This window comes from Cyprinus carpio, chromosome A12 (genome assembly GCF_018340385.1).
Source record: "Cyprinus carpio isolate SPL01 chromosome A12, ASM1834038v1, whole genome shotgun sequence".
NCBI lineage: Eukaryota > Metazoa > Chordata > Actinopteri > Cypriniformes > Cyprinidae > Cyprinus > Cyprinus carpio.
Window position 1 is genome coordinate 16,322,127 of NC_056583.1, and position 12,911 is coordinate 16,335,037.

Genomic DNA, 12,911 nt, shown 5'->3' on the forward strand with positions numbered 1-12,911 from the left:
ACTTTTACCTACTGTTCCAATACTTTTACCTACTGTTCCAACCTAACTGTTGTCAGTATGCTTGATGATTACCTTGCTGCTTTATTCTTGTCTAACCCACCTCATGTTGCTGCTTCTCAGGGTCATTTGAATGTATTGGACAGTAGATGGTGCTCTTTGGCCCTGGTTAACTAAATCTGTCTCTGTAAGAGAGCTGTTATTAATATATCTACATTAAAATGTAAAATTAGTCTTAGTTAGGGCACAGTTGGTAGTGTTTCAGGTTTAGTGGAATTTAGGTTTAAATACTGATGTATGTCAAGAAGATCCCATTGCCTTTTTTCTTCCTCTGTCTACCTGGATGCTCTCTACTGTCCCCTGGGGCTCTAAAATGGAACTGTTGCAGTAAATATTTACAAAAAACAAAACAACAACAACAACAAAAAACATATCATTTACATATTATTATGTATAATTAAAATATATAAAAAAACTTTTTGATATATTATAATATGCATATGCTGTAATTTCTTTTTAATAAATGTTATTAATCAAAGTTGTTACAGAATATATATATATATATATATATATATATATATATATACACACACACACACACACACACACACACACACACACACACACACACACACACACGTGTACATACATACATACATATACATTTACATTGGGGTCTACAGGATGACTGACTTGTTAAAGGCACCTGTGCTGTAGATTGCAAGCAAAACTCTATTAAAATACCTAAGAATAAAGGAAAAACAAGATGTGAATAAATACAGTTTAGCATTCATTTCTTCACCTCTCACCCACATTTGTCTCATCACTGTGTATTGGTTTAACCTTCATGTTGGGGACTGTGAAGGGTGTGACAGAGGTAATGGATACTCTGTGGTGTTGTTCAGCACAGCCACAGAGTGAATGACAACACTGAAATGTCAGCAGGACTTAATCTGCCTCTCTGCTCTGTCATGTGAGGCATTTCCAGCATTTGAATGCTTGTAACATGAAGGGATTCATATACTCAAATGATGGAAATTTAATTTAGCTTGAATAGTGCACTGCTAATATTTTGGGTTCTACTTTTTTTAATGGGCTTCACAACAGATTTTAGTTAAGTTAAGTGCTTTAAATTGTTTTGTCTATCAAGCTGAGACAGCGTAGATAGGTGTAGAGTCTAGACATTTCTACATTTGCCCCTGAACTTTCTGTGAGATACAGTAGGCCTAATCATCGCTGCTAGTCTTGCAGAAATTACACATTGCACTTTTAAAGTGCCTCAACAGACACTTTGCAGATTGTTTCTGTGCTCATGCATCTATGTAGTGTGCTCTAGCACAGCTGACAAATGCTTTTTGGCCCACAGTAGGTAGACTCTAGTCATCTCCCTGAGGCTAAAGTGGTGATTATGCATACACGACTCTCCCATAAGCCCATCTGGAAGGAGACATAGTTGGCCTGTCATTAACAGTGATTATATATTACATTGTCTCCTTGCTCACATAACCTCCACCTGGATCATACAAGGCTTGTGAGCTGTATGCATCTGTAATGTCATAGTCATTATCTTAATGCACAAGGACACAGACAGGTGAGGAGATTTCGATGAAAAGCTCTAAGTGAAAAGTGAGCTGTCACAGAAATAAGAATGAAGTGACGCATCACATGAAGACGCTCAGGATGTCTTGTTGTAATTCCTCAGTGTCTTCGACTAGCATCTGAGTAATGTTACATTTAATCCAGAGTGCTGATTTATGTAACTGCTGTGAAATCATCCTAGTGTGTGAATCAGATATCTAGTTCAGTCATGAAACTCTAGATGGTGCAGGCTGATAGGTTCTTTACATGCAATCTGCTAGCAATCACATCATTTATACATGGCATAAGCTGATTGGCCTCTGCTGGATGTGCATTGTACACTGGTCCTGCAGTGTGCCATCAGAGTTCTTCTTAAACCCTCCTCCTCCCCCAGCTCCACCTGTCTAGATCTGCTACCGGATTTACGTATGGCTATTTATGCAGCAGTAGCATCTTACATGCAGCAGCAGCATGCATACCAGATCTAGTTTGTCTAGACCAAATATATTAACATTATCATATCCGTTAGCATGTTAAAACTATTCTGTGAGTTGTCATGATTGAAAGGAGTCAGTTTTTTCAAGTGAGTAAAATCTGTTGTAATCTTTCTTACGCAACTGAAATGGTCATTTTCCAATGTTAAGAACTTTTAAAGTATTCTAAAGAATTGTAAAATTCTAAACCACTTAACTACAAAATAATAAATAAATGCATATTTTTTCATCATTTACTCACCCCATTGGCATTCTAAAACCTGCACTAATAAATTTTTTCTCTGGAAAAACAAAAGAAGATATGAAAAAAATATAGCTACATGTTAATGGGAAAAAATGAGATGGGATTGAAAATGATACTTCAGTGCTTTTGTGAGTGTATGCAATATTTTGTTGTTGTTGTTTTATAAATTTACAAGTGAATGCAAAAGTTTTGCTCCATATTTCATCACCATGTCTCATTAGGGGCTCTGTAAAAGTCATTGGGGTCCAGTGATGTTTTGGACCACATTGCCTTTCATTGTATGAACAAAAAAAAAGGTTCTTCCAAAAACCTTATTTTTTGTTAAGAAAGTTTGGAACAACTTGAGGATGAGTAAATTATGACAGAATTTTCATTGGTGTGAATTGTACCTCCATGTGGTGTATCAGCTTTCTTTTCTGTGTTGATGTATATTCTATTAAAAAAGGATGTTTGAGTCCTGAATGTTGAATGGCATGAGTTTTTGCAGCATCTAAGACAAAATATGTGTGAAAGAATGCATAACCTATTTTAATTCAGGAATAGTGCACTGTAACATTACTTATGAACAGTTTGAGTAACTGTTCGTGTGAATATGAATGACTCTTAATATGAATGACTCAGTCAGTGGCAGTGCATTGCTCTTTTATTGATGTGCTGACATTAATGTGTGTCTATGAATGGTACTTTTAATATATTTAATAATATACTCTGAAGACTGAATATAAATGTGTATATCTGCTAAAATTAGGGTTGTACTTACATATAAATGACTCCAAAGCTAACAGACACTAAGACACCCCTGTTATTCTCATTCTGTTCTTATTTCTTCAAAATATCACCTTTTATATTCCTAAGAAGAAAAAATGAGAATAAAAAAAAGAATGATTTTTTTTTTGAGTGAACTGTCCCTTTAGTGTGTATATTACTCTTATGCCAAGTGTGTGTAACTGTGTTTTAAGTGTTTCATTGCTGTGTTGTGCATGTTTGAGAAAGAAATAGGAGTCATAAACATAGTGTATTGAACAAACAAGTATCGCACACTTTCTGCTTATGTGATCATTTGAATAAATGGTCGTTGTAACGACCTCAATGAAAATTGGCATTTTAATATAACAGCTACAGTATCATATCTCTGACAGTAACCGAGGAGATACCACTTTATGGCTTTTCAAATAATTGGCGTAAACATAAATGTGTACGTAAATGGTATCAGTGTCTCAGTACGTATGAGACACGGAAGCAGGGTTTATGATTCTAAAACTACCACAGACAAGGTTCCCTTCAGTAGCTTTGATGACAAGCCGGTTTAAATGCGGATGCTTGTTCAGCGTGGGTTTACAAGCGCAGATGGAAGCGCTTTTGGTTAGAGAGAGGATCTTTATTTTAATTAGAAATGTCAATTTAATCAAGCCCATGCATTATTGTATGTGCTTTATTTTCTAGTATGTCCAGTATAAGGATGTTGTATTATGTAAAAGACTCAGTGAAAGCAAGTCACATGATTTGATTTTAATACGATTTAACCTGCAATATACGGATGCAATACCATTCAATGTAAAACTTTATAATCTTCTAGAAGATGGATTCAATCACAGAGCATTAGGCCGGGATGCATCTGTTTTTAATATTGCAACTTTTATCCGCATTGTGTCTGATCATAAAGTCATGACTTGGACTGTGCCATGCAGGTGCTCTTTTTCCATTCCACTGAAGATAATCACTAAAAATACATTGGCTGTAATCTGCTTAAGTAAACCGGGAAGGAGCTCACAGGAGGGGCTCAGTGGTGCTTCACCAACAACACAAATAAACCCCTGTGATCTGGACATTTAATCTTGTACTTGGGGTTCAGCAGTAACTCACTATTGTGTTACCGGGCGAGTTTTCTGTATATCTTATATGGTATCTCCTCAAGTTTCATTCTGCTGAGTGCCGCATTGGATAGAGGGTCTTGCCATGCCCAACTTACCCAATCTTAACAGCTTTGGCAAACTGTGCGGCTCCGGCCGCAGTGACGAATCTGTGGTGCTGGACCGGGTAAAACGCAAGAACTCTGTTCGGAGAATGTCCATTATCGAAGATGGGAACGTGGCTGAGGTGCTCTACCTCATTCCCAAACAGTCCATGATGGAGCAGCTGCCCTTCCTTAACCCCAATGAGTATATTATCCTGGAGAAAATGGCACCTCCTGACATGGGATCCGGTAAGGGAGGACAGAGAGTAGGAGAGATGCTAGACTCTTGCTAGACACTTGTTTGCTATCATATAATATTTCTATTATGCGATTGTCTGTGATATTGTACAGCTGTGTAGAAATATAGTTTTTTTGTCAAACAAGTTTTTATTCAGTCATCGAATAGCCTTGAAATAATAACAAATGTCAGGATTAATTTTCTTATATGCACAAAATATAAATATAAATATGGAAAGTAAAATAAAATTAAAATAATTTAAGTAGTCATTTAAGACACTGCAGAAAAGTTTTTAAAGCTTTTTTTTAATCCCCACTGTTTTTAAATATATATATATATTTAAAGTGAAAATTAAGTGAAATTAGTTAAAATACTTCTGTAATTTCCAAAATGAGCCTTTGTATTATAATTTTATTCAAGGAGTATTTTAGATTATAGCATAGCAGCAGTTCCAAGTCATAGTGACACACGTGATATCTGTACAGGGGCAGAACTTTTTCTGAAAAGAAGATAGCCAAAAATGTAACGTATTACAAAATAATTGAGGAGATAAACAAAGATGCTGGCATTTGTGTTTATAAGGCAGTGGGATGTGAGGCTAATCTAAAGTCTGAGCTGACTCACAGCACTATCCCGCTGGCAAGATTAAGGCTGAAATAGTGGACACATTCCTGATAAATCCTTCCATTAGTCCGCTGTGGTCACTTATTTATTTATTTTTTTACAATCACTCATCCTTACCCTGTAAAATACCATTTACTGGTATTGTAAATGTTTTATAATGTAGTTTTCAGTGTGTTTGTCATTGCATCCTGGAGTAACAAACAGAAATATTTATTCATACTGTCTTTGGACATAACTTGTGTCTTAGCACACATATTTTTTTTTGTGCGCGTTTATATCTGGAACACATAATTTAACCTGCAATACCTTTGTTAGAGCCATGTTTTCTCAACAGTTTTTTCTACAATGTATATAAATCTGTTCTTGATAGTATGTGAGCAGACACACACCCGGGGCAGTTGGGGGTTCAGTGTCTTGCTCAAGGGCCTCACCTTAGTCATGGTATTATTGAGGGTGGAAGAGAGCACTGTAGATTCACTCCTCCCACCTACAATCCCTGCCGGTACTGAGACTCTAACCCACAACCTTTAAGCTATAAGTCCAACTCTCTAACCATTAGGCCACGATTGCCTAAGGAACTAGTAGGAAACCAGTCCATACAGTAATTATAGCTCCAGTGAACCAGTCAATCATTTACGACCAAGGCAAGTGTGGATCCCCATCGTGTAGCCCTCCAGGAAGGGGAAGTCAGAGATACCCTGAAGCCAAAGATATCATACTGTTATTCCGCTGTTCCACATGTGCTGCTTTTCCATAACAGTACTGTACTCTAGAAATTGTAAGGGTTTGGGGTTTTTGGACAAAATGGGTCAGAAAAATCACTTTTTTGCCCAGTAAGGGCACTGAAACACCCTAGCAACCATCCAGAACATGTTAGCCACCACAGTAACACTAAAACCCCTCAGAACATCATAGCTATATGGTTCAAAAACTGTTACTCACTTCTATTCGCTGTCTTGTGTTTTAGAATGTCAGAGATATAAGAAATGAATTCTGAAAAAAGCATTAAAGCATTCTCAAAATATTAGTAGTAGCATTTTGTGGTTACATATACTGTAAATAGAGAATAATTACAATGGTCTAGCAATATTTTTGTCACTTTGGCTCAGAACCTTCTTTTTTCTCTTACTTGTTGACAAAAGGTTCAGCTGTTTTCTTCTTTCTAATGATATAGACTTGAAGTTCCTCTATTTATCCAACACCTGCTGTCTGTGGCCTTCCCATGCTGACACCCTCTGTCTCTTTCTCACACACATCCTCCACTTATTTTTAATTAAGCTCATCTCCTTTAACCATATCAACACAGACACACACACACACACACACACACACACACACACATATATATATATATATATATTTATGACACTTATGTAAGTGATGTATACCTTTTTAATTGTTTTCTTCACACAGTACACGTCATTTCATTTAAAGCTGATCTTGTTGTTTGTGATGGAAATCATGGCTTACAGCCACACTTTACATAGTTTATTTCCCAGATTGTGTAGATTCAAAAGTTTCAGGGTCAGTAAGATTTAAATAATAATACAAAAATGTATTAAGTAAGAACACGATAAATTGATCAAAAGAGATGCTGTTCTTCTGAAGTTTTTATATCTCAAAGAATCCTGGAGTTTCCATAAAAAAAATTTAGCAGCCAAACCATTAAATATTTGATAATAAAAATAAGTGTTTTTTGAACAGCAAATCAGCATATTGGAATGATTTCTGAAGAATCATGAAACACTGAAGAAATGGCTGCTGAAAATTCAGCTTTGTCATCATAAGAATAAATGACATTTAAAGTATGTTAAAATAGAAAACAATGGCGCACAGCATACAACTGGCCAAGGCGGAAATATGCTAATACTGGACAGTCTGTCAGCCGTCATGGGCGGGGCCTGAGCAGTATGACATCATACTGCTCAGAAAATCAAAATGGCTTGGATTTTTATCATTGTAGGGTGGTTGTGTCCACACACTGCTAAGACACATTTATATGCAAACAACATCCTCTTTACACTGTACTAAGATTTCACAGTATTACTGTTTTTACTTTGTATTTTGATCAAATAAATGCAGCAATGGCGAGCATATGAGATTTTCAAAAACATAAATAAATCTTACAGACCCCAAACTTTAGAACTGTATGTCTCAGTCTCATACAAAATATTGAATTAAATAAGTGTATACAGGTACCACCTCTTTTCTGTGAGTACCAAGACTTCTTGGTAATTACTCACAGCAGCCCCATTCACTCAGCACACGTTGCACCTTGTGACGCCACTGCACTGGTGTGAATATTAATAATAACGCCTCTCAGTAAACTCCCCAATTCAATTGTCGGCCTAGTAATCCTATAATCAAAAGCCATGACGCTTGGATAGTCTGGAGAGAAACTAGCTGATCCAAAAAGTCCAGGAACTGTTTTATCTCATACATACGCGGGTCAATGACAGCGAGTTATTTTCCAGCTAATTCTTCCACAACAAACAGGTTTGAGTTTTAAAAGCAGCAGTCAGCACTTCACTGAAGTAAACACAGCTAATCAGAGCATGTGATGAACAATGGGAGGGAGACAGTATGTGTGTGTGCTTGTGAGAGAGTGAGAGAACAGAAAGGGATAGAAATATGCAGTATATTAAACCAAGTCACATGTGCCCATTGTCCATCACCTCAATCTCTGTTTGAAGAATTTAAGGTGGTGTCTCAAACTGGGAGGGATTATGGCTGTGGAATCTGCATTTGTCACACATGGCAGCTGCAACCTGGTTATTTCAGAAGAGCCAGGGCAGAGTCCACAAGCACACACACACATATGCATGTGTATGAGGAGTGGAGGGGGGGGGGGGTCTGCTTGAGAAACGAAGACCAAGCCAGCAGTTGCTGAGCGGCTGCTTAGTTTGAGAGTGCAAGCTCTTTCTGTCCGTTCCTCTGCTGTCATCTTGCTGTTGCCTTGCTCTCTCGCTCTCTTTCTCTCTCTTGCTCTCTCTTGCTCTCTCTTCCGTCGTCTCCTCACATTTGGATTCAGTGGGAGAATAAAGCAGGAGAACCCAAGGAAGAAAGCAGGCAGGAAGAAGCAGCTCTCTTCCTCTGATCCTCCTCAGCAGAGCCCCAGCAGACACTGAGGAGCCAATGGTCATGGTGAAGGAGAAAGGTAGCATGGCATTGCATAGCACTGGGTGGGGACCAGGAGAGAGAGCTCATGCACAGGGAGAAAACCAGGCCAGCGTGTGGGAGATTTGTGTGCGTGCTGGATGTAGGGAGGACAGTTTGTTGCTTTAGAAGGATTGCAGTGTGAGAAAATGAATGAGATACTGCGGAATGGAACATAATGGTACTAGTGATATATCGAGATTATCGATAACTGTGCATGAATGATTTCCCACAGAAAGTAATATTCCAAATATTATTAGTTTGGAAATCTACCGACAATGTTGTCAATGGATAGTGTGCATTTTTGTTTACTTTTTTAATCGTGTAAATTAAATGAAACTTAATTTGAATTTACTGAATTTACTGTTGTCAAGTTTTTATTATTATTTTTAAGTATATATATTGTGTAAAATAGCTGTAAAATTCAGAGTATAGTGCATGTTTACTGTTTTCAGTTTTTTTTTAATTATTTTGAATATATTTTGTATAAACTAATAAAAAAACAATGGATAGTGCACCTTTTTATAATGTGTAAATTAAGTGTAAAACATTTTTTATAATTCATTTTGAGTATATATTGTGTAATTTAAGTGTAAAACAATAGATTTTGTGCATTTTCTGTTTTCAAATATTTTAGGTAATTTCTAGTTTATATTGTGTAAAATAGGCATAATGTGTTATTTGCTATCATTTGATTTTATTATTGTATCGGCATAACGTCGGATATGAGCCACCTTGCTCTCTAGATACTTATGTTGGCATCAGACATTAAAAAGCTCATGTTGGTCGACCACATAGTGGTGTCAGAATGAGAAAGCTTGTGTTTTTGTATTTATTTGTGCTTTTGAAGCTTGCAGTTAATGTAATGCTAATGTGTGTGTTTGTCTTGGGTTGGATTACTTTACCACTAAATCACTGCTCAGCATGTGGGCTGCGCATTGTGCTGTACAAACATAATGTGTGTTTATTATTATCCAGAAGACTGTTTTATAGACTTTTGTGTTTATGTATCACAATTTGTGTGGTCTGATACATATTTTACACATTCTAGTATAAAAAATACTGTACAGTGATTACTATAGAGATCTATTCGTTGCGTGTGAATATGCAGAACTGTCTGACTGGTTTGTGCAGGACTTCTTTGCTGGGAGTTCTTTGCAAATATTAAGTGGTAGTAACTTCAGAAGATTCATGTTATCTGATGGGGGATACCGCATTATAGCAGAAACATCTGGTGAATCTTAAACACTTCATTATCATGTTAGCTCAGGCCTTAGGACCACACCAGCTAATTAAAACAATACAGTGAGAAACACCCAGAACAGGACAGAAAACTGTTATTCAAGAAAAGGAGCTTCAGATGGCACAGTTTCCAGCAGAGATGTTGTGTAACACTATGTAGTAATTTAGCAGGTTGTTGAATTATTAACTGAATGCAGGCAGTGCACAGTGCGTTCCTGTTCGGGATTTCTCAGGAAAAAGGCTTGTTTCCCGAAGAAAGCCCTTTGTCACTACTCGGAGACGGAGACGGAGGCGAAGGATGTTTCGTAGCAGCGATGTTCGTGTGTTTTGAAAAGTAGATCATGCTTTAGTAAAAGCTAATAGTGGTCTGCGCAAGATGAGGGAGGGGGAGCGAGGGAAAGAGACATGAGAAGAGAGAGAGACTAAGAGAGAATGAACTCAATAATGCATTTAGCCTATCGCTGTAGCCATGGCAACTGGGCGATGACTGATCTGTTGCTGAGGCCGTACCCCGTGTGAATCACAGCACAACACACACCGCAAACCCACCTCACACACCTGTATTTACACACAAACACGTGTATGTCAGTGCTTTTATACACATGGTGCTTAAATAGCACATAATATGTTCATTAATGCATAGAGTTTCCTCAACATTTATTAACATACAGGCTACCGGCCACAAGCTAACACACAAACAAAACAGACAGTTCTACAATTTTTTAAATTATAAATTAATATTATTTAAAATACATTGTTTAGAAATCTATAAAACCCTATATTATTATAAATATTATATTAATTTATATTAGTAAAATACATTATTTTGTACATTGTTTTATTACATTATGCACACATAAAATAATAGATATTGTCTATTCACATTATACTCTGACTTGAATATACAGTATTACTCAATATTATCCTTCCATATCATTCTAAAAAAATTATATAATATTTTTAATATTAATTAATTGATTGATTAATATATTAGTGCCATTTAAAATATAATTACATTGTTTTAAATGTATAAAAATACACATAAATTCATAAAATATTATTAATGTCATAAGCAGAACATCCATGTTAAACAATCAAATCTTTGTTTGCCAGACACTAAAGTAAGGCCTTTAAATTTAGTGTCTAGTAATACCTATTTTTAACATCTCATTAAATTTATTTAAATATTATTCTACTCTATCGTTGGCCAAGTGGAATCTCATTCCCCACTGTGCCAGGTTTACAGACTGTCCATTTCCTCCATGCATGCAGCTGGGAAGTGTGTGAGCCTGACTTAACAATGAAATTTGGTATATGACAGCTGGACTCTTCATAGGTGTGATGATTTTTATACTGTACAAACTGTATTTTCTATCGCCCTACCCCAACCCTACACCTAAACCTACCCCTCTATCACCTAAACCTATCACAGAAAACTTTCAGAATTTTTAGATTTTCAAAAAACATCTAGTATGTTTTTTTAAGTCTTTTGAATTACAGGAACACAGGAACACTCTCAGAAATATAGGTACAAAAGCTTTTTCAAAAGGGTCCCTTTTGATACCTTAAATGTACATATTAGTATTTAAAGTGCACATATTAGAACTTAATAGGTACAAAAGTGTACCTTTGGAAAAGGTACTGCCCCATTGACAGCTTTGGTATCTTTTTTTCTGAGAGCGAAGAGTCCTCATAAACCATCTTCATATTGTAATATCTATGTCATATCCATGTCATTATACAAATTTGTGTCCTCAACCACAAACACACACACATACAAACTTCACTCAATATTTGCTTGAATACTGTCTGTGCTATCAGTGGTTAAATGGGAATGCTCAGTTGGACTCACGTCAAAAGCACATAACTCTGATAACCTTTCCATAAATGGTCACACAGAGCTTCACATGATTTTAAATAAGACCGTTGGTCTAAAAATGTGTTGTTCTGAATCAAAAGAATTCATATACCATTTTTGCAGCCCTATATTGTAGGGTATAGGCCTAGTATTCACATTGCATGCATAAACAGCTTATCTGCTACATATAATTTCAGTGTTGAGCTTTTTTTTTTTTTTGGCCCACATTTTTTGGATTTCACCAGAAAAATGTTGAAAATGCTCTTTAAACCTATTTATCAACCTAAACTTTGACAAAATAGGTTTTTAAAAAGCAATTTAAAATTCAAGAGTAAATTACGCAACCATTGATTGGAAAAAAAAAGACATACACTGGGCTTTATGTGTAGTTAACCACACTGGTGACAAACACACACTTTTTAATGAGTAAATATGACTAAATCAGGATGATTAAGCAGTTTGGGGTTTGAGTGCCATTACATGTAAGTAAATCACCAATTGGATGTAAATGTGATCCACCTCCTCATGCAAATTAGATTTGAGGACAATCGAGTTTATATTAATTCTCACTGGCTCACATGCCATAACAAGTTTAATCACTTGCATTCATTATTAAAGAAAATACTCATTAGTGACCCATAAATCAATTCATTTTCTGCATTTTTTGCTTTTTAATTGAATAAAATCAGCAATTAAAAAGACTGCACTATCAACCAGTTATTCAGCAATGTTGAATCACACATATAAATGTGTAAGTCTGCTGTAGATTTTATTTTGCTGATTTCATTTAAGGTAAAATATGTAAATTCAGTCTATTGGGACTGAATGCATATTCCAAATGTATTTGGAAATGTGTTCTGTGTCTATGATGTCAACTGAATTCATGGCAGCGGTCATGAGAGACAATATTTATCAGGTGCTGCCAACACTGTTCCATTTTCTCGCTCCTCTTCTTGGCCACAGACCCTGCTTGTGAGTCTGGAAGTGGGCCAGCAATGTGAGGGCCGGTGTGATGATGACTGAAGGGGAGCCAGATGCTCATCACAAAACAACTATAATATCAATCCAATACAAAATGATTGTGAGGGATGAGTATTTCATCCTGAACACATTACCTGTGGCCAAAAGATAGCGATCAGTTCACGTCTGTGTCTAAAACAAGCTCTCTTTAGTGTCCAACCCTGACACGTGAGGATTGACCAGTCGTTTGTATTTGGCCAGAGCGCAAAGGTCAGTAGGGGTCAAGTATTGAGTTGAGAGGTGAGCTAATACTGAGATTAGTACAGAGGTTGCTGTAAGGTTAAACTGTACTAAAATTGTCAGAGGTGAAACAATCTTTCAGACAAAAAGACATTTAGATCTTCATGGTCTGACTTGAGGAGGGACTTATTATATCTGGATGTGTAGTTTGAAAATGGCTGCTGGAGGCAGTGGTGAGGAGTAAAACTTTGACTCACACACAAACATGCACACTTAGTCTGAGTCAGAATGCCAGTTCAACTCAAAATACTTTTTTTGCCTCAGGA

At 36.5% G+C, this 12,911-nt stretch overlaps 1 protein-coding gene across 6 annotated transcripts in view; it reads left to right on the plus strand.

Annotated features, from left to right (window-relative positions):
* Positions 1 to 12,911, plus strand: part of LOC109090510 (actin-binding LIM protein 1-like) — a 69,924-nt gene that overhangs the window by 10,878 nt on the left and 46,135 nt on the right. For 2 of the 6 annotated variants that reach the window (XM_042767825.1, XM_042767826.1), the window contains exon 1: positions 4,146 to 4,516. The exons of 1 other annotated variant lie outside the window; for it this stretch is intronic. In XM_042767825.1, the coding sequence (XP_042623759.1) occupies positions 4,270 to 4,516 (247 nt within the window). In that variant the 5' untranslated portion in view covers positions 4,146 to 4,269. Of the gene's footprint in view, positions 1 to 4,136; positions 4,517 to 8,001; positions 8,287 to 12,911 lie in introns of those variants that run through there. 3 more of the 6 variants (XM_042767824.1, XM_042767829.1, XM_042767827.1) reach the window with 3 other exon arrangements.